The 20,492-nt window shown below is 39.9% G+C and overlaps 1 protein-coding gene across 8 annotated transcripts in view; it reads left to right on the top strand.

The window, feature by feature from the left end:
- Positions 1 to 20,492, top strand: part of STYK1 (STY kinase 1) — a 56,485-nt gene that overhangs the window by 7,770 nt on the left and 28,223 nt on the right. For 2 of the 8 annotated variants that reach the window (XM_089920284.1, XM_089920282.1), the window contains exons 1-2: positions 4,282 to 19,800; positions 20,327 to 20,461. The exons of 2 other annotated variants lie outside the window; for them this stretch is intronic. Coding sequence is in view for 1 of the 6 variants with exons in the window: in XM_089920282.1 (XP_089776408.1) it covers positions 20,437 to 20,461 (25 nt within the window). In the remaining 5 variants the exon portion in view is untranslated. Of the gene's footprint in view, positions 1 to 4,281; positions 19,801 to 20,326; positions 20,462 to 20,492 lie in introns of those variants that run through there. 4 more of the 8 variants (XM_022577585.3, XM_089920280.1, XM_089920279.1 and 1 more) reach the window with 4 other exon arrangements.

The following is a 20,492-nucleotide window of genomic DNA, read 5'->3' as shown; positions in this document are numbered from 1 at the left end:
TATAAGCATGGGTTCATTTCTGGGCTCTCTATTCTGTTCCAGTAACCTATTGTGTTTGTGCCAGTACCATATGTTTTGATTACTGTAGCTTTAGAGTATAGATGGAAATCAGGGAGTGTGATACTTCCACCTTTGTTCTTTCTCAAGATAGTTTTGGCTATTTGAGGTCTTTTGTGCTTCCATACAAATTTAGAATTATTTGTTCTTGTTCTGTGAAAAATACTATTGGTATTTTGATAGGGATTACATTGAATCTGTAGATTGCCTTGAAGAGTATGTTCATTTTAATAGTGTTAATTCTTCCAATCCATGAACATTGTATATATTTTCATCTGTTTGTTTCCTTTTCAATTTCTTTCATCAGTGACTTATAGTTTTCTGAGTATAGGTCTTTTACCTCCTTGGCTAGATTTATTCTGAGGTGTTGTATTCTGTTGATGCAATTGTAAATAGGATTGTTTTCTTAATTTATTTTTCTGATAGTTCACTGTTAGTGTGTAGAAACAGAACTTATTTCTATATTTTAATTTTGTATCCTAAACTTTATTTGTTGGTTCTGATAGTTTTTGTGGTGGTTTCTTTAGGATTTTCTGTATAATATTACATCATCTGCAAACAGAGTTTTACTTCTTCCTTTTAAATTTGGATTCCGTTTTTTCTTTTTCTTGCTTGATTGCCATGGCCAGGAGTTCCAATACTATGTTGAATAAAAGTGGTGAGGATGGGCATTCTTGTCCTGTTCCTGATCTTAGAGGAAATGCTTTCAGCTTTTCACTTTTGAGTAAGATGTTAGCTGTGGACTTACATATATGGCCTTTATTATGTTGAGGTATGTTCCCTCTATATATACTTTGTTGAGAGTTTTTGTCATAAGTGGATGTTGAGTTTTGTTGAAAGATTTTTCTGCATCTATTGAGATGATCATATAATTTTTATCCTTCAATTTGTTAATGTGGTGTATCACATTGATTGATTTGAGGATATTGAACCATCCTTGTATCCTTGCGATTAATCCTACTTGTTCATGGTATATGATCCTTTTAACATATTGTTAAATTTGGTTTGCTAATATTTTGTTGAGGATTTTTGCATCTATGTTCATTAGTGATACTGGCCTCTGGTTTTCTTTTTTTGTGGTGTCTTTGCTTGGTTTTGATATTAGGGTAATGCCTGCTTTGTAGAATGGGTTTGGAAACATTCCTTTATCTTCATTTTTTGGAATAGTTTGGTAAGGACAGCATTAATTCTTCATTAAATGTTTGGTAGAATTCACCTGTAAATCTGTCTGATCCTAGACTTTCTTTTTTGGGGAGTTTTTTGATTACTGATTCAATTTCATTACCGGTAATTGGTCTGCTCATATTTTCTAATTCTTCCTGGTTCATTCTTGGGCCTCTATATGTTTTTTAGAAATTTATTCATTTCTTCTAGATTTTACATTTCATTGGTGTATAATTGTTCATAGTAGTGTCTTATGACCCTTTGTATCTCTGTGCTTTTGGTTGTTACTTCTCCCCTTTCATTTTTAATCTTATTTATTTTGGCCCTCTCTTTGTTTCTTGATGAGTCTGGGTGAAGGTTTATGAATTTTGTCTATTTTTTTCAAAGAACCAGCTCTTAGTTTCATTGCTCTTTTCCCTTTTTGTCTCTATTTTCTTTCTTTCTTTCTTTTTTGCCATGCCATGCAGCATGTGGGATCTTAGTTCTCTGACCAGGGATCAAACCCACACCCTCTGCAGTGGAAGAGTGGAGTCTTAACCACCAGACCACAGGGAAGTCCCACTTTATCTCCTTTTTGATCTTTATAATTTTTTCCTTCTACTAACTTTGGATTTTTGTTTGTTCTTTCTTTTCTAGTTCCATTAGTTGCAAGGTTAGGATGTTTATTTGAGATTTTTCTTGTTTCCTGAGGTAGGCTTATATTGCTATAAACTTTCCTCATAGAACTATTTTTTCTGTTTCCCATTGATTTTGGATCATTGTGTTTCCATTTTAATTTATTCTCAGGTATTTTTTGATTTCCTCTTTGATTTCCTCAGTGACCCATTGGTTGTTTAACAGCATGTTTTGTAGCCTCCATGTGTTGTGGTTTGTGCAGTTTTTTTCTTGTAGTTGACTTCTAGTCTCATACTGTTGTAGTTGGAAAAGATGCTTGATATGATTCAATCTTCAAACATTTATTGAGACTTGTTTTTCATCCTGCCATGTGATCTATCCTGGAGAGTGTTCCACATGCACTTGAAAAGAATGTATATTCTGCTGCTTTTGAATGGAATGTTCTGTATATATAAAATCTATCTGATGCAATCTATCATTTAAGCCAGTGTTTCCTTATTGATTTTCTGTCTGGATGATCTATCCATTGATGTAAGCAGGGTGTTAAATTTCCCCTACTATTATTGTGTTATTGTCAACTTCTCCCTTTATGATTGTTAACATTTGCTTTGTGCGTTTAGGTGCTCCTATGTTAGGTGCATCTATATATACAACTGTTATATATTCTTGTTGGATTGATCTCTTGATCATTATGTAATTTCCTTCTTTGTCTCTTGTTACAGTCTTTGTTTTAAAGTCTATTTTGTCTGATATAAGTATTGCTACCCCAGCTTTCTTTTGGTTTTAATTTTCATGGAATTCCTTTTTCCATCCCCTTGCTTTCAGTCTGTATGTGTCTCTAGATCTGAAGTGAGTCTCTCGTAGACAGCATATATATTGGTCTTGTTTTCTTTTTAATCCATTCAGCCACTCGTTGTCTTTTGATTGGAGCATTTAGTCCATTTACATTTAAAGTAATTATCGATAGGTATGTACTTTTTGCCATTTTGTTAATTGTTTTTGGATTGTTTTTGTCCTTTTTTGTTCCTTTCTTCTTCATTTGCTCTCTTCCCTTGTGATTTGATGACTATCTTTAGTGCTGTATTTGGATTTCTTTCTTTTGTGTGTGTGTGTCTATCTATTTTAGATTTTTGATTTGTGGTTACCATAAAGTTTAAATACAGCAACCTAAATATTTACATGATTATTTAAGTTGATGATCTCAAGTTCAAATGTATTCTAACAATCCTGCATTTAACACCCTCCCCACACACACACTGCATGTTATTTACACCATATTTTACATCTTTTTGTTTTGTATATTCCTTAACTATTTTTGTGGATATAGATGCTTTTACTAATTTCATCTTTTAAGCTTTCTACTAGGTTTGTAAGTGGTTGATCTACTATCTTTACTGTATATTTGCCTTTACCAATGAGAATTTTCCTTTCATACTTTTTATATTTCTAGTTGTGGTTTTTTCTTTTCTGCTTAGAGAAGTCCCTTTAACATTTCTTGAAAAGCTGGTTTAGTGGTGCTGAACTCTTTTAGATTTTGTTTGTCTGTAAACCTCTTTATCTCCTTTTCAGATCTGAATGATAGTCTTGTCAGGAAGAGTATTCTTGGTTGTAGATTATTTTCTTTCATCACTTTAAATATATGTTGCCACTCCCATCTGGCCTGCAAAGTTTCTGCTGAAAAGTTAGCTGATAGTCTCATCAGAGTTCCCTTGTACATAGTAGTTGCTTTTCCTTTGCTTCTTTTAAGATTATCTCTTTATCTTTAAGTATTACCATCTTCATTACAATGTATCATGGTGTGAAACTCTATGGGTTCGTTTTGTTTAGGATGCTCTGTGATTCCTGGACCTGGATGCCTTTTTTTTCCCATATTACAGAAGTTTTCAGCTTTTTTTTCTTCAAATAACTTCTCTGCCTCTTACCTTCTTTTCTCTTTCTGGGACCCATAAAATGTGAATGTTACTACACTTGAAGTTGTCCAGAAGGCCTCTTAAATTATCCTCATTTTGAAGAATTATTTTTTCCTTTTTCTGTTCGGCTTGGGTGATTTCCACTACTCTGTCTTCTAGTTCGCTGATCCGTTCCCTGTATAATCTAATCTCCTATTATTCTTTCTAGTGTATATTTTTAATTTTTGTTATTGTATTTTTCAGTTCTTTTTGGATCTTCTTTTAATTTTCTGTTTGTTAAACTTCTCACTGTGTTCATCCATTCTTCTCCTTAGTTCATTGAGCATCTTTATGATTATTACCCTAAACTCTTTATTGGGTATATTGCTTACCTCCACTTAACTTAATTCTTTTTCTGGGGTTTTACCTTGTTCCTTTATTTGGAGTGTATTCCTCTGTCACCTCATTTTGCCTAATTCTCTCTCTCTCTCTCTCTCTCTCTCTCTCTCTCTCTATATATATATATATATATATATATATATATATATATATATATGGTTGGTTATACATCCCGATCTTGGAGAAGTGGCTTATGTAGGAGACATCCTATAGGGCCCATCATCACACTCTCCTCTGGCCACCAGAGCCATATGCTCTAAGGGTACCCCCTATGTGGACTGCATGGACCCTTCTGTTGTGGTGAGCTGACTGCTGTAGCTGTGCTGGTAGGTGGGGCTTGCCCCCAGCCAGTGGCTCTCAGGCCCTGCCTCATGTGAAGGATGCTGGCCCACTGGAGGGTAGAACTGGGTCCTTGGGTGACTGCTTGTGGGGCTTGAGTTGGGGGAGTTCCCAGGGCTGGTTCCCCCCATGTGGCTGGTTTCTTGGCCTGTGGGGTCCTAGGACTGGTGCCTACTGGCTGGTGGGCAGGTAAGCCCCTGGTGCTAATAGGCTAGAGGAACGATTCCAAAACGGTGCTTGCCAGTGTTACCAAAAGCTTGGCCTCTCTGTACACGGGTGCCGAATCAAATCCTGGAGACAGAGTGTTGGGTGAAGTAGAAAAGGATAGCTTTATTATTCAATACTCTGCCAGGCAAAGGGAGACACACTGGGCTTCTGCCTTGAAAAACTGTGTGTCTCAACCCCAGAGGATTTGATGAAGGGTTTTACAACAGTGGTTCAAAGGTGGGGTCTCTGACAAGATTAGGGTGTGAGCAGGGCTGCTCTCCCTTAATCTCATCTCAGGTCTCCTAATCTTGATGAGCTTCTCTGGTCCCTTTAACCTTTCCTCAGGTGGTTTCGTGGCTGCACCTTCCTAGATTAGCAACTGTTCAAATCTGCCCTTTGGAACTCAGGGAAGGTCATGGAGGCTGGAGTCTTGCTTATAAGAAGTGGTGGACAAAAGGAGGCCTCCGTGCCTGCCCCACTAGGTTTCACCAGCACCAGTGTTCTTGTAGTAGAATGAGTTCCCAAAATGGCTTCTGTCAGCATCTATGTCCCCAGAGGGAACCCCAGTTGCTTCCTGCCTCTCTGGGAGGCTCCCCAAGATCAGCACATGAGCTTAACCCAAGCTCCTTTAAAATTACTGCCTCTTCACTGGGTCTTGGAGCATGTGAGATTTTGTGTGAGCCCTTTAAGAGTGAGTCTCTTTTTCCAAGACAGCTCTCCCTATGCAACTCGCCCTATGCAAGCCCTACTGACCTGCAAAGCCAGGCATTCTAGGGGCTCAACTTCCTGGTGCAGGAACCCCAGGCTTGGGAGCCCAATGTGGGACTCAGAACCTCACTCGTTGGTGAGAACCTCTGCAGCTGTTATTAACCTCCAGTCTGTGGGTCACCCAGCTGCAGGTATGGGGCTTGACTAGACCATTCTCCTCATTCTCTTCACCTCCTACTCATCTCATTGTGGTTCCTTCTCTGTATCTTTGATTGTGAAAAATCCTCTCTTCTAGTCATCAGGTCATTTTCATCTATAGTTGCTCTGTAAATAGTTGTAATTTTGGTGTGCTGGTGAGCAGAGGCGAGCTCAGGGTCTTTTACTCCATCCTCTTGACCACTCCACCTCAATAAAACCAATTCTTGACAACTGCATGATCATAGCAACTTGAAGATAGTGATTGAATTTTTTGGACCTACACTTTTATACTTTCATGGACTAAATTACTGGCAAGAATGATAAATGAAAGGGAAATCTGCTTCAGTTTTTTTCTTGTACAGCTGTTAACATCTTATACCTTCCGTCATAGTAAACTGCCCCATCTTTGTATAGTTAACAGTGGTTCTTAAAATTGTCAGGTGACAAAATACATAGAAATATGGCGCTGTTTCTAGAACATTGATCTAAATTAAAATTATTATATGTATATAATTCTAGGCTATGTTAGAATCCTACTAAGAACAAATTGTAGCAGATGCTAAAGTTTAAGAAAAAAATGTGTTTCCAAGTGTACGTTGTAGCCATAGAAAAATCTCAATAATACATATATAAGACTCATATGTTAAGCCAGTTAGCTTCCTGGAGAAGACTTCAAAATTATTAGTTTTCATCTGATCATCATTTTGAATGATTTAGCCAAATGTACTGTTTTGTTGGATAAATGTGGGGTGTTGGGTTGAACAACTCTGGGAGACACCATTTATGTTATATCCATATTATGCTATCACCTGAATGATGAAAAATATTTGCCAAAGATGATAATTTGGAGCTTAGAGAAGATGATCGTAAACATTTTTTTTCTGACAATAATCAGTTTTCAAGACCAATTGTAGACCCAGCCACCCCTAGTTTGTGTCATTAGGATCAACTTCTCCGAAGTCCCTTTTAAGTCAGATGGGGTTAGCTTAGCCCAGACAAGGAAGTCGCCTGCTGACCCTTGCCTACATGCTGTACGATGCCCCTCCAGCTGAGACCCAAAGTCAGTGCTGCCTCTGGCTAGTTAGAGGCTACAGCAGCAGGAAAGGATTTGTTTATCTGAGTAGAAGTGACAAGCTTGGCTTGTGGTTCAAGGAAGGGGGAGGGGAGCTGAGGGAATGCTGAAAATCTGTCTTGACTGCCTTGTTTTCTACGGGATTTATAAGCAGATTCCACAAATCCAACCAGTCTGGTCTAAAGCTGCCCTGCCTCCTACCTCCGTGGTCTTTCCCGGTAGGTACCAATGCCTCACCCCTTGAGTGTTCCTTGGGGCTGATATCTTAGTATGAATCAAAATGAGTTTGGGGGGAGGGATAAATAAGCAGAATATTCACAAGAATATTCTTAAAGCCCTGCAGTGCCAGCAAGGAAAATACAACTGGAATGTAAAGTCTCTCAAACCTTGGAAACGTATGGGGTAGATTTCCAGAGGTTAATCCAGATACATACACAACCCAAAGACCTGGCAGGCAGAAGAAACTATGAAACTATAGGCACGTTATGAATTCTAAGAGCTAGGATCTTCCTCCTTATCCTCATCTGTACAAAACTTAACTTAAAGAAGAGATCAAATGTCCAGTCAGCCTTTGGAAGGGTGGAAAATTACAGTAAAAGAACACCAGATGGACATTCAAGGCACACAAGGCTAGTCTTAGCTTAAGTTCTAATTAGCTGTTGGAAGACACCTAAATCCTGTGCCTCAGTTTCCTCATCAGCTACTTATGGAGGTTAGGGCTTTTTTGGTTGCTTTCAAAGGGCTCTTCTTGTTGTACATGTTCAGAATGCATTTGTGGAGTTCATGTTGCATCTCACAGTGTACCTGTAAAGCAGGATAAGAAATGGAAGGCAGGGTTTCTATTTTTATAGTTTCTTTAGCAGGGAGCTGTGTCTGTAGTGGCACAGGAGATACAGTGGTGGTTTATGGTATGGGAGTAGAATGGCTTTTTGACACTGAAAGTTGAACCTGCTGTGTTTGCGTCCCTTATTGAAGCCCAAATAGCTCCCTTAACACCGAGTGACCTCGATTTCATGCCCTGTCTTTCTTGTCCTCACCCATGTTCCACTCTTAAGATGGTCTAAAAATGGATTCATGATCAGAAGGTCCCACATCTGATTAGATCTCTGATTTATTTTCTGACCCTAGGCGAGTCACCTTTTCACTTGGATCTTAGTTTCCACATGCAGTATGAAGTTCTTAAAACAGCCATGGATTATTCTGAATGGCTTGCTATCATAAAAATGAAGATAACTTAAGGGACTTCCCTGGCGGTCCAGTGGTTAAAATTCCATGCTTCCACTGCAAGGGGCACGGGTTCAATCCCTGGTCAGGGAACTAAGATCCTACATGCTGCATGGCCAAAAATAAATAAATAAATAACTTTGAAGAACACTCCAAGTTTTTAGGATTGGGAAAAAAAGAAATGTAGATTAACCAAACGCTATTTTGCAATTATCTGTAAAGCACCTCCCCTTCATCACCACCACCTTTATCTTTCTAGGTCTGCTTTTCTTGGGCTGATATTAAAATTGATTATTTTTAATTCACTGAGTTAATGCACTGGGAACTAGAGGCAAACTGACTTACAAATAAAAGTATGAGCTTAGGTTATCTACAAACAGATGGGCAATATAAACTTGATAGTATCAGCAAGACCACAGGTTGTGGGCTTATAGAGAGCTAGATAGTGTGTGAGATCAATCGCTCAGACAAAGTTCACTGAACCTTGGGATAGAACTCTGTGCTAGATGGAAATCCCCATATCTTCATACCTGAGTTTAACAGCTATATTGGAGGCTGCACCTCTGTGGCTTTTATTTCAACCTTAATCAAACAAATTTTGGGCGCCCAGGGAACAGATTTTTTTGTAGGTTAGGTTTATAGAAACATTTATGTTGCTAACAATTTAGAGACGTGACTCTTTTGTTACATTCTCTAGTCCCGCCAATTCATGGCAACCTAAGAAACTGAGACCAACTCAGGAGGTCAAAGAAAAGAAACTGGTTTCTGACACTGAGAGCTACAGAATGTGGCGCTCTATAGTCTGTGTACTTACCCAGATATGAGAAAGATAAGCAGTGGCCTTCTATTATCTTATATAAGGCATGTCTGGTCAGCTTCTAGGAGACATGTACTGTGCAACCTGTTTTAGAACTGATTTTCTCAGACACAGAACATTCTGTGTTATCACCAAGCCATACACAAATTCTGATTTAACCTTTAGAGGCCATGGACCTGCAAATGCTAACAATAAATGAGACTTGTATACTGAAAACTACAAAATGTCATTGAAAGAAATGAAAGAACTGAATCAGCAGAAAGACATCCTGTAGGAGTAGGAAGACTTAATATTGTTAAGACAACAGTCCTCCCAAGTTGAAGGACACAGTCAATGCAGTCTCTGCCGAAATTCCAGATTTTTTGTTCAGAAATGGTCAAGCTGATTCTAAAATTCATATAAGAGGGAACACAAGGGACTTTGGGTATCCCAAACAATCTTCAAAAAGTGAACAAAGTAGTAGGACTCAGACTTCATAATTTTAATTTTTTTTTTTTTTTTTTTTTTTGGCCACGCTGCACGGCTTGTGGGATCTTAGTTCCTCGACCAGGGATTGAATTGAACCCAGGTCCTCAGAAGTGAAAGCGCTGAATCCTAACCACTGGACCGCCAGGGAATTCTCCAGACTTAATCATTTTTAAACGTACTACACAGCTGCAGTAATTAAGACATGCGTTATTGGCATAAGGAGAAATATGGACTTCAGACTCTGGGACCCCTGTTTTCAGGCCTCCAGCCTCGGATTGAATTATAGCCCCAGATTTCCTGGTTCCCCAGCTTGCAGATGGCAGACTGTGGGACGTCTTGGCCTCCACAGCCTTGTGAGCCAATTCCTATAATAAATCTCCTCTTATGTATGTCTTTCTCTATATATGCTGTTGGTTCTGTTTCTCAGAGAACCCTCACTAATACAATGGATGAAACTTGAAAACTTGCTAAGTGAAAGAAGGTCTCAAATTGTATGATTCAATTTATATGAAATATCCCAAATAGGCGAACCTTTAAAGACGGAAAATAGATTAGTGATTGCCTAGGGACTTGGAGCGGGGAGGTGGGCATTGGGGAGTGACTGCTACCGGTACAGGGTTGTTTTTTTGGGGTGGGGGATTAAAATAGTCTAGCAGTGTGGTTGCACAACCTTCTGAAAATGCTAAAAAGCACTGAATGGTACACTTTAAAAGGGTGAATTTTATGGTATGTGAATTATATCTCAATTTTTAAAAAAAACCCAAAGCAATATTAAAGGTCATTTTTAAAAATATAAACTTATTTATTTTTGGCTGCATTGGGTCTTCGTTGCTGCATGCAGGCTTTCTCTACTTGCAGCGAGCGGGGCTACTCTTCGTTGCGGTGCGCGGGCTTCTCATTGCGGTGGCTTCTCTTGTTGCAAAGCATGGGCTCTAGGCGCGCGAGCTTCAGTAGTTGTAGCGTGCAGGCTCAGTAGTTGTGGCTCAGGGCTCTACAGCACAGACTCAGTCGTTGTGGCACAGGCTTAGTTGCTCCGCGGCAGGTGGGATCTTCCCGGACCAGGGCTTGAACCCGTGTCCCCTGCATTGGCAGGCGGATTCTTAACCACTGCGCCACCAGGGAAATCCCTAAAGGTAATTTTAATTAAAAAAAAAAAAAGTTTTTTGAGAATCTGCTATGGAAGCAGTATATAGTATAATGTAAAAACCCAGATTCTAAAACCACACAACCTGGGTTGAGGTTCCAAATCCCTGCTTACTAGCTGTGTGATCTAGAGCAAGTTACTTAACCTCTCTGTGACACAGTTTCTTGATATGTAAAGTGCTTAGAACGGTACCAAACACATGGTGAGCACTGTGTAAGTGTTTGCCATTTTAACTATATGCCATAAAATGTACTAGGCAGTATCGGGAAGCAAACATCAGTATCGAGGAAGTGGTGCTGAGCACAAATATCAGTTAAGGGTGGTGGCGTCCACAGCAGGTTGCTTCACTTGCTTTATTGTTTGAACTCTGCTCCTTGCTCACTCGTGAAAAGAGCCTGGGTTTAGTGGAAAAGGAGGGAAAGATACTGTGGGTCCAAGGATACAATACCTGAATTTAACTTTGCTACCTGGGTCCTGGAAAAAGGTCCAAAATATGTTAGGAGAGATATATAGAGAAAAAACCAGAGCAAGGGATGGTGAACAGTACTTCATATATTTTTGTTGTTCAGTTGAATGTGTTAGGCAACAACTCTGAGGGTTTTCCTCTGGAATTTAGACGCTAACCTCATGATCTGTGTTCTCTTGTCCTGTCTTTGTTGGGATCTTTTTTGCTCTTTCATTTCAAAATGTAAGATCAAGCAGACCTTTAAAGTTCATGTCCCTGCCACATTTTTATTCCCAGGACAAATCAAGAACCCAGGAGGGTGGCGGGCATTTCAGGCAATATTTGCATCCCTCTGCTTTAAACTGCTTTCTGCATCTTTGTAGGGGTGCATTTACAGTTATTGATTTTTCTGTGGATCTCAATCTATTGACAGACACCAAATAGAGATTCTAGCAGAAGGACTGGATTGCATACCCGTTTTGAGGGAATGATATAAGGTATTAAATTCCCTACTTAGAAGGATAGAGAAAAACCCTGTTGTCTACCTTTCTCTGGTTTTACACTTCTGAATTCTCTTCTACTATGTAAATATATTTTATACATACTTGGTTTCATCATAGTTCTGCTTTCTTGAATATTCTCCATTGGATATGAATAAATAATTATAATGCTTTGTATTTTTACTCTTTACATATTATTTCTTGGTGCTTTACATACAACCCTTTGACAAAGAGATGTTAATTGACTTGTTTAAGGTCACACACAAGAACTTGCTGACCCAGAATCATTACTTAGATCTCGTGACTCCTTTGCCTGTATTAGGAGAGGTTTCTTCCCTTTTACTGTACGTTTCTCCTAGAACTTTCTATTGAGAAATAATCTGGGTGAGGAAAATATGGTGAATTCCAGGGCAGAAGGCAGCCGAAGCCTGAAGATTAATGCCAGGGCCTCATTATACTGGCATCCACGCTGGTACAGATATAGCGTTATTTAAAATTCATTCGATATCAGATTTTTCTCCTAGGTGAATCTCATATCACCTTTTTTAAGATGCATTAACCTTTGTCTCCCTAAAGATTATTAGTAGTGATATATGAGAAAAAGTATGACTAATAAATGATAGGGCAATGAGCAGAGTTGGCTTGAAGTTCTCTGGAATACCTTAACAAAGCTTAACGGATCCCCAAGTTATTACTGTAGGAAAGCTTTACCTGTGGGGTGTGTGTGTGTGTGTGTGTGTGTGTGTGTGTGTGTGTGTTGGGTGTGGGAGGGTGGAACATGATTTTGAAATCCTTTTATTCTAAAACTGTAAGTGTCCTCTCATATGTTTTATGTCATTTGTCAGAATGTCTTTGGTTAGGTAAGGATGACAATATATTATGTTATAGATTAGGAATTAAAACACAAGGGAGGGCTTCCCTGGTGGCGCAGTGGTTGAGAGCCCACCTGCCGACGCAGGGGACGAGGGTTCGTGCCCCGGTCCGGGAAGATCCCACATGCCGCGGAGCGGCTGGGCCCGTGAGCCATGGCCGCTGAGCCTGCGCGTCCGGAGCCTGTGCTCCGCAACGGGAGAGGCCACAACAGTGAGAGGCCCGCGTACCACAAAAAAAACAAAAAACAAAACAAACAAACAAAAAAACACACAGGGGAATGATAATATTTGGCCAAAGAGAGAGAAAGAGAGAGTACTAAAACATAGTTGCCAATTTAGAGCCTTATCTATTCAGGGTGATCAGCTCGGTGCTCTGTGATGACCTAGAGTGGTTGGATAGGGAAGGTGGGAGGGAGGTTCACGAGGGAAGGGATATTGGGATATATGTATACGTATAGCTGATTCACTTTGTTGTACAGCAGAAGCTAATACAACATTGTAAAGCAATTATACTCCAATAAAGATGAAAAAATTGAAAGAACCTTATATATTTTTAGAAATAAATATATATTTTTCATTTTTGGCTGCGTTGGGTCTTCGTTGCTGCACACGAGCTTTCTCTACTTGCGATGCGCGGGCTACTCATTGCGGTGGCTTCTCTTGTTGTGGAGCACGGGCTCAAGGCGTGCGGGCTTCAGTAGTTGTGGCTTGCGGGCTCTAGAGCGCAAGCTCAGTAGTTGTGGCACACGGGCTTAGTTGCTCCACCGCATGTGGGGTCTTCCCGGACCAGGGCTCGAACCTGTGTGCCCTGCACTGGCAGGCGGATTCTTTAACCACTGTGCCACCAGGGAAGTCCCAGAACCTTATCTATTAAATTAGAGCCTGATGAATTTCCTCTGTATTAAGTAAGAAAGGAAGGTAATGCTGGTTTAAGGCAGAGTTCCCAAACTTGGTTGCATACTGGAATTAACCTTCAGAGCTTTAGCAGATCCCAGTACTTTGTTCCCATTCCCAGAGACTCTGATTCTGACTTAATCGATGCATCTCGGGCGTTGAAACTTTTAAAAAGCTACTTCAGCCGCACTGGCTTAACTCTGGGAAGGGGTTAGAGCCGGGCTAAGGGAATCCAGTCAGTTTTATCCACTTGTATTGTCAGTATGTGACGTTTTAAATTTAAAAACTATGAAGCAATTTATAAAAAAGAACACGGAAGTAGAAAATTTAAGATTTGAAAAAATCAGGTACTTCACAGAAGGAAGGTGAGAAAATTGTAGTAGAAGCCTGGTAATATTTACTCTAAGAATACATTAAATTTAGATTTCAGGAAATAATTTTCTTATTCCTATGATACACAGACATATGAGTATTCTAATTGTGTTATGATGTCATGATATTGGTATGAAATCTCATACAGAAGGATAGGTCATTTGAAGATATCATAATTTGAATAATAATAGTTATTATTATAGGAATATTTTTATTTCTATAATTATTATAGGAATAATTAATAATAGCTACTGGTTGCTATGTGCTATATATTGTTCTAAGGATCGTTTAATTCTTACAGCGACTCTTGGAGCTAGATAATACTGTGAACCCAGTTTAACAGATGAAAAAAATGAGATTTAAGAGAAATTAAGTAATTTGCTCGCGAGTACACAGCTAATTAGTAGCAGAAATGGGTGTATTGGGTTTCAGAAATGCATTGGGCTATACTTCTGAGACCTGTAATAAAAACTGAAAGGTAGCGGAAGCCTGGGAGTGTGCCTTTCTGGCCTTTGTTGTGGAAGATATAAAAGACCTCAAGGAAAGAAGCGTCTAAAAACAAAGCATCTTCCTCATACATATAAGTTCAGAGCAGGGAAGAAAGGGACAAAGACAGATGGCTGAGATGCGGCCAGCTGTTGGGCTGCACTGGGGCTATATTAAGACAACGGGCCAGCTATAGAAGAATCTCTCACTTCTATTTAAGAAAATACATGCCTACACACCCTACTCACCCACACCCACATTCGCCATATTCGCGTGCGCACATGCAGTGGTTCTGCATTTTTTTGCTCACTGAATTTATTTTCCAACTATTCTCCTTTAACATTTAGCAAGTCTTTTGGCACTTTCATTATGTTGTGCCTGTGTTAAGGAGAAAGGGATTTTATCCACAGTTATGCCAGTGCTTTGAAGGAAAGCCACACTCTCTTGAGCTCATCATGGTGGACCAGTAGTAATCAGAGTTAGAGACCGTCAAGTTGAGTATATTATTCAGGAACGGTACGTTGGACCCCTTGGTCTGAAAAGTAACTATGCTACACGCATGAATTCTTGTTAGAAGAGGAACTTATAACTACTACCATTGAAGAACACTTTTACAATCTTATTAATTCTCACTAGAATCCTCTGAGCTAAGTGGTCATGATGATCTCAGTTGTAAAAATTAGAAAACCAAGGCTTTACAAGGTTGAGATAAGTCCATTGTGCATCTCCATCTCTGATGCCTGTGTTCTTTCAACTATACCACAGTTTGATGAAGATGATATATTAACTTTGTTCCCGAAAGTTCCAACTTGGCTGTTTCCCAGATAGGAAAGATAATGCCTCCAGCAAGCAATAAGAAAGGACCTGCTAAACTTTAGAGCTTCACCTTGACTTTAGGCCAAGAGAGCCCTCTTTGAAGCCATAAATCTTGACCTACTGATTCTACCTTATCTTTAATTCTGATCACTAGTTAAGAAGAAGATTTTAAAGAAGAGTTTTTCTTCCGTCTTTTCTGTCACCCTCAGCCAGTTTTCTTTTGATGTCTCTGCTTTCAACTTTTTCTGGCTTCCAGACTTTCTTCCTTTTCATTTTTTTATTATAAAATAATGAAGGCTTAATTCAGACTATCTGAAAAATAAAAAATGGAGGAAAAAAATCAATCTTACTGTCACCATTGTTGCTGTAACATTCTGATATATTTCTCTTTTGGGTTCCCCTGCATGGGTGTTTCCCCCTAACCAGTACTGGTGTGGTCTTCGCTTATATATGTATATTTTTAAAATCTGCTTTTATCATCTAATGTGCTACCAGTTAAAATTCCCCATTTATTAAAAATTTTCATGAACATAAAGTTAATGTATTTACAGTATTCCACTCTATAGCTATATAAAAATTTAACATCCCTCCTTGTATTACTTAGGGTTCTCCAGAGAAATAGAATCAGCAAGAAGTATGTGTGTGTGTGTGTGTGTGTGTGTGTGTGTGTATTTATCTCACTATCTATCAGTCATCAATCTATCTACCTATCCAACCTATCAAGATATATGAAATCCATGGATACTTGGCAAGTTCAAAATCTTCAGGGTAGGTGAAGACCCAGGGAAGAGTTGCCATTTGAATCCAAAGGTAGTCTGCTGGCAGAATTCCCTCTTCTTCTGGGCAGGTCAGTCATTTTCTATTAAGACTTTCAGCTGATTTGATGAAGCCCACCCACATTATGGACAGTAATCTGTTTTACTCAAAGTTCACTGAGTTAAATGTTAATCTCATTTAAAAAATTCCTTCACAGAAACATTTAGAATAATGTTTGACCAAATATCTTGGTAGCATGGCCTAGCCAAGTTGACACAAAAATTAACCGTTACACTCTTTTTGATGACAATTTGTTTATATTTTTATCTTTTTTTATTGTAGAAAATTTCAAATCTATACAAAAACAGAAAAAAGTAGGTAGGATGGGAAGATGGCTACCGATGTATTAATCACCCAAATTCAACACTTTTAAACACATGGTCTTTCTTGTTTTTTTACATCTCCACCCACTCTCCTTCAAGTCCTGGGATTATTTTGAAGTAAATGTATATTTTTGCTTTCAAGAGAAATAGATGACAGTACAATAAAAATGTTTGTCTGTGTTCAGAAACATCTTCCATTTTAAAAAGATCTTCTGGGACTTCCCTGGTGGTGCAGTGGTTAAGAATCCGCCTGCCAATGCAGGAGACATGGGTTCGAGCCCTGGTCCAGAAAGATCCCACATGCCGCGGAGCAACTAAGTCTGTGTGCCACAACTACCGAGCCCATGCTCTAGAGCCCACGAGCCACAACTACTGAAGCCCGCATGCCTAGAGCCCGTGCTCTGCAACAAGAGAAGCCACCGCAATGAGAAGCCCGCACACGGCAACGAACAGTAGCCCCCGCTCACCCAACTAGAGAAAGTCCACATGCAGCAACGGAGACCCAAAAATAAATAAATAAATATTTAAAAATAAAAAATAAAAAAGACCTTCTTATAATTGATTCCTAGGAGAGAAATTATTGGGTCAAAATTATAAATGTCATTAAGGCTCTTCATTTACATATTGCCAAATTTGTTTCCGTAAATGTTGAAATTTTGATAACCTGTCAAAAAAAAAAGAGAGACCTTTTTTTTTTTTTAAACACTCTTGCACTGTTAGTGGGAATGTAAATTGGTGCAGCCACTATGGAGAACAGTATGGAGGTTCCTTAAAACACTAAAAAAGAGTGAGCTTTTTAATAAGGCTCTTCAGTGCATCAAAGTTCTTTCTTTCATTTTTTTCTTAAGCGGATAAGCAAAAAAAAAAAAAAATTGCGTCTTGTTTTTATTTTAATGTGTATTATTTAATTACTAGTTAAATTGAATATCTTTAATCTTACTCCCCCGTGGTTCTATATTTGTTAAACATTTTGGTTTGATGAATTTGTTTTCTTCAGTTTTTCATTTTCCATGGCCATTTATTTATTGGCATCTTAATAATTTTCTTATTTATTGCTGTAAAATTTCTATGCTTTTATTTGTTCATTGGTTGATCTCTTTTTTTTTTTCTATTGGAAAGAATCTTTTCTTTAAAATTTAGCAAGTCCTTGCCAATCCAATATAACTTATACTGTTATTTTTTATGTTTCTTAAAACATACAGTCATTTTTCCAACTAAAATTTATTTTTACATAGGGATGAAGCAAGGATCTAAAGTATTTTTGCCAAATGAGTAACCCATAATATGCATATTATGCGTAATTCATGTAATGCGTAATCTATCTCAGTACTTCTCAATATCAGGTATAGTTTAGTATCTCCTGGGAAGCATGGAGACACTCTTCCTTTTCTCAGTGCTGGTAGGTGAAAGCATAATCTATTGGATTCATAATCATCATGGTGTCTTCCAGGGTGGGGGGTGAGCTCCAGCACCATAGTATGAGTATTTTTTTAGAAGCTCACTAAAAATTCTAATGTACAGACCAAGTTTGAGAATCTGCTTGTTTTTTTCATGCTGACTTCTTTATATTAAATTCCTAAATATATGTTTTATTTATAGGATATTTACGTGTTCTATTAATCTTTCTCCCTATTTTTCAGTGTCATTGTGTGTGAGTGTGTCTGGGTAGGTGTGTGTGTGTGTGTGTGTGTATTAGGCTTTGTCATATATTCAGGCTTAGAACATGCCTCTCGGGCTCAAAGTTTGATTTGTTTTGTTTTTAGAATAAAAGATTACCTCATGCTGGGATGTTGCTGGTTCCCTCCCTCATCTTGCTGGAGCCCTAAGTTTCCAAACAAACCACCTATAAGAGCTCTCCCTGGGGGCTTCCCTGGGGGCTTCCCTGGTGGCGCAGTGGTTGAGAGTCCGCCTGCCGATTCAGGGGACGCGGGTTCGTGCCCCGTTCCGGGAAGATCCCACATGCCGCGGAGCGGCTGGGCCCGTGAGCCATGGCCGCTGAGCCTGCGCGTCCGGAGCCTGTGCTCCGCATCGGGAGAGGCCACAACAGTGAGAGGCCCGCGTACCGCAAAAAAAAAAAAAAAGAGCTCTCCCTGAACTCCTTATCTTAGTCTTCTCATTCTTAGCTAAACATCTTAGAAAAGCTACCTAAACACATTTTCTCCACATCCTCACTTTCTATTTATTCCCTGAACCACACCACTTTCTGGCTCTGCTGCTGCCCTGACACTACTCTTTCTATGGCCAAGAGTGATCTCCATGTTGCCTTTATCCATTGGTGACTTTTTTCTCGTAATTTTCATCAGCTTTACGACCAATTGTCTGAGCAAGAGATGTGAGATTAACTAGGTTGCAGAGGTAGACGGTAGGTAAAGATGGACAGTTCGGTTATAGAGTCAAATGCAGGCAAGAATAAGCAACTTGGGTTTTTGGTGGCGTGAACAGAGCACATGGGCAAGAGGTCCCGGGGTGTGTGGGTAGACATGAAATAGAGCAGGGATGGGGTGATGGCTGTGATTCAGGCTCTAGGCCGGCAGGGGTGTTTACCTGGGGGGAGATGTCTTCCCATTTGTAGCAGAACCTCAGTAACCAGAGTATAGAGCAAAGTTCTAATCTCATGAAGGAGGATTGATTTAGGCAGAGAGAACAGTAAGATCCTATCCACCCGTGAGGATGGATTCAGGATGGGACCCCAGATTTGAGAGTGCTTGGATCCATAGCACGGGTAACCAGACATGCCTTGTGAAAATGGATCGAGGTTTTGTCCTCTCAAACTGGGGAGGATGGTGAGAGGAAGGGGAGAGGGGAACTGAGACTATTGATCACTACTGATCTCCTTACTGCCTCTGTCAAGATGGGTTCAGGACCTGGGTGAAGACTGAGCCAGCAGATAGGTGGTATCAATGGAACCAGCTAGAAGGAGTTGAGGAATTTAGAAACAGAGGTTAATTAATTAACTAATTAATTATATCACTATTTATTATAGCATTCTATCTGTTTTTGTACCTTTATTCACAGCATTATGCTCTTTGATCCACCACGTCTAAATCTCCCTTCCTCGACATGATTGTTTTTTCTTTTTCTAAAAATTTATTTATTTTATTTATTTTTGGCTGTGTTGGGTCTTTGTTGCTGCACACTGGCTTTCTCTGGTTGCAGTGAGCGGGGGCTACTCTTCTGTCCGGTGTGTGGGCTTTCTCTGGTTGTGGTGCGCGGGCTTCCCACTGCAGTAACTTCTCTTGTTGTGGAGCACGGGCTCTAGGCGTGCAGGCTTCGGTAGTTGTGGCTTGCGGGCTCTAGAGCGCAGGCTCAGTAGTTGTTGCGCACGGGCTTAGTTGCTCCGCGGCATGTGGGATCTTCCCAGACCAGGGCTCAAACCTGTGTCCCCTGCATTGGCAGGCGGATTCGTAACCACTGTGCCACCAGGGAAGCCCGACATGATTGCTAAATTCAGATGCCTCCTAGCAGGTGTAATACTTAGGCTGTCAAATCAGGTGTATGCAGATTTTTAAAAAATATTTATTTATTTGGTTGAAGTGGGTCTTAGTTGCGGCAGGTGGGCTCCTTAGTTGTGGCTCACAGGCTCCTTAGTTGTGGCATGGGAACTGTTAGCTGAGGCATACATGTAGGATCTAGTTCCCTGAGCAGGGATCGAACCCGGGTGCCCTGCATTGGGAGCGTGGAGCCTTATCCACTTCACCACCAGGGAAGTCCCTGTATGCAGATTTTTAAAACCTACATTAATTTGTGATTACTTTAACTCGCTCTTCAAGCACAGGACTACATATACTTAGATCCACAAATATTATAAATATTTTGATAATGGTTTTTTTTGTTTTGTTTTTTTATTTGTAGTTATATATGCTTACCTGATTGGTACAGCTGTGTGACTACCTCCCAACCTGGAAAACAGGTGAAGAAGGGAGAGACTAATATACTGTATATGGATTGCCTGTAATGGACCTGGCACGACACCAGGTATTTTACATAAATTATCCCATATAATTTTCAACAGCCTTGGAAGGTAGATATTATTGTCTCCACTTTACAGGTGGAAAAACAGAGGCTCAGAAAGTTAGGATAACTTATACACAGTCATGGTGAATAGTAGAACTGAGATTCAAATAGAAGCCCTACTCCAGAGCTCCTTCTCTTACTATTACCCCAAAGGAAATTACAGGCAGGGGAGGGATAGGAATGAAAACTTGCGAGGTTCTGGGGCTGCCATGATGTGGGTAGGAAGATGCAGGTCCAAGGGAGCCTTCAGAATTTGAGAGAGGCGAGGGGGGATTACTGGTTGTGGGGACTTCTTGGCTGGCCTGCCCCTTTTCTGGTGTCATTCATTTCCTGCAGCTCTCTGTAGTTCTTTACTACCCTCAGGAGAGAAGCAGGTGTCTTGGTCCCGAAATTAGGAAGAGAAGGGATGACAAGGTCAAGTGATATGCTCAGTGAATCACCTACCAACCCAGAACTAGAACTTCAAACCTCTGCTCTGTAATCCTAGCACCAGGTCAGCGCTGATGCTACTTCCCCGGACTCCAGACCGCTCAGCTCAGAAGCACGCTGGCCCACTCCTGAGGCGGGGAATCTACTGTTTGCTCCTGACGGTGCAGAATGAGGTGGTGCTGTGTTCCCACAGGTGCCTTTTTCATCTTGCCAGGCCTTTGCTA

Source organism: Delphinapterus leucas, chromosome 11 (assembly GCF_059928025.1).
Source record: "Delphinapterus leucas isolate spDelLeu-1000000601 "Yukka" chromosome 11, BTC_Dleu_Yukka2, whole genome shotgun sequence".
Lineage (NCBI taxonomy): Eukaryota > Metazoa > Chordata > Mammalia > Artiodactyla > Monodontidae > Delphinapterus > Delphinapterus leucas.
This window is presented reverse-complemented; position numbering and strand designations above follow the sequence as displayed.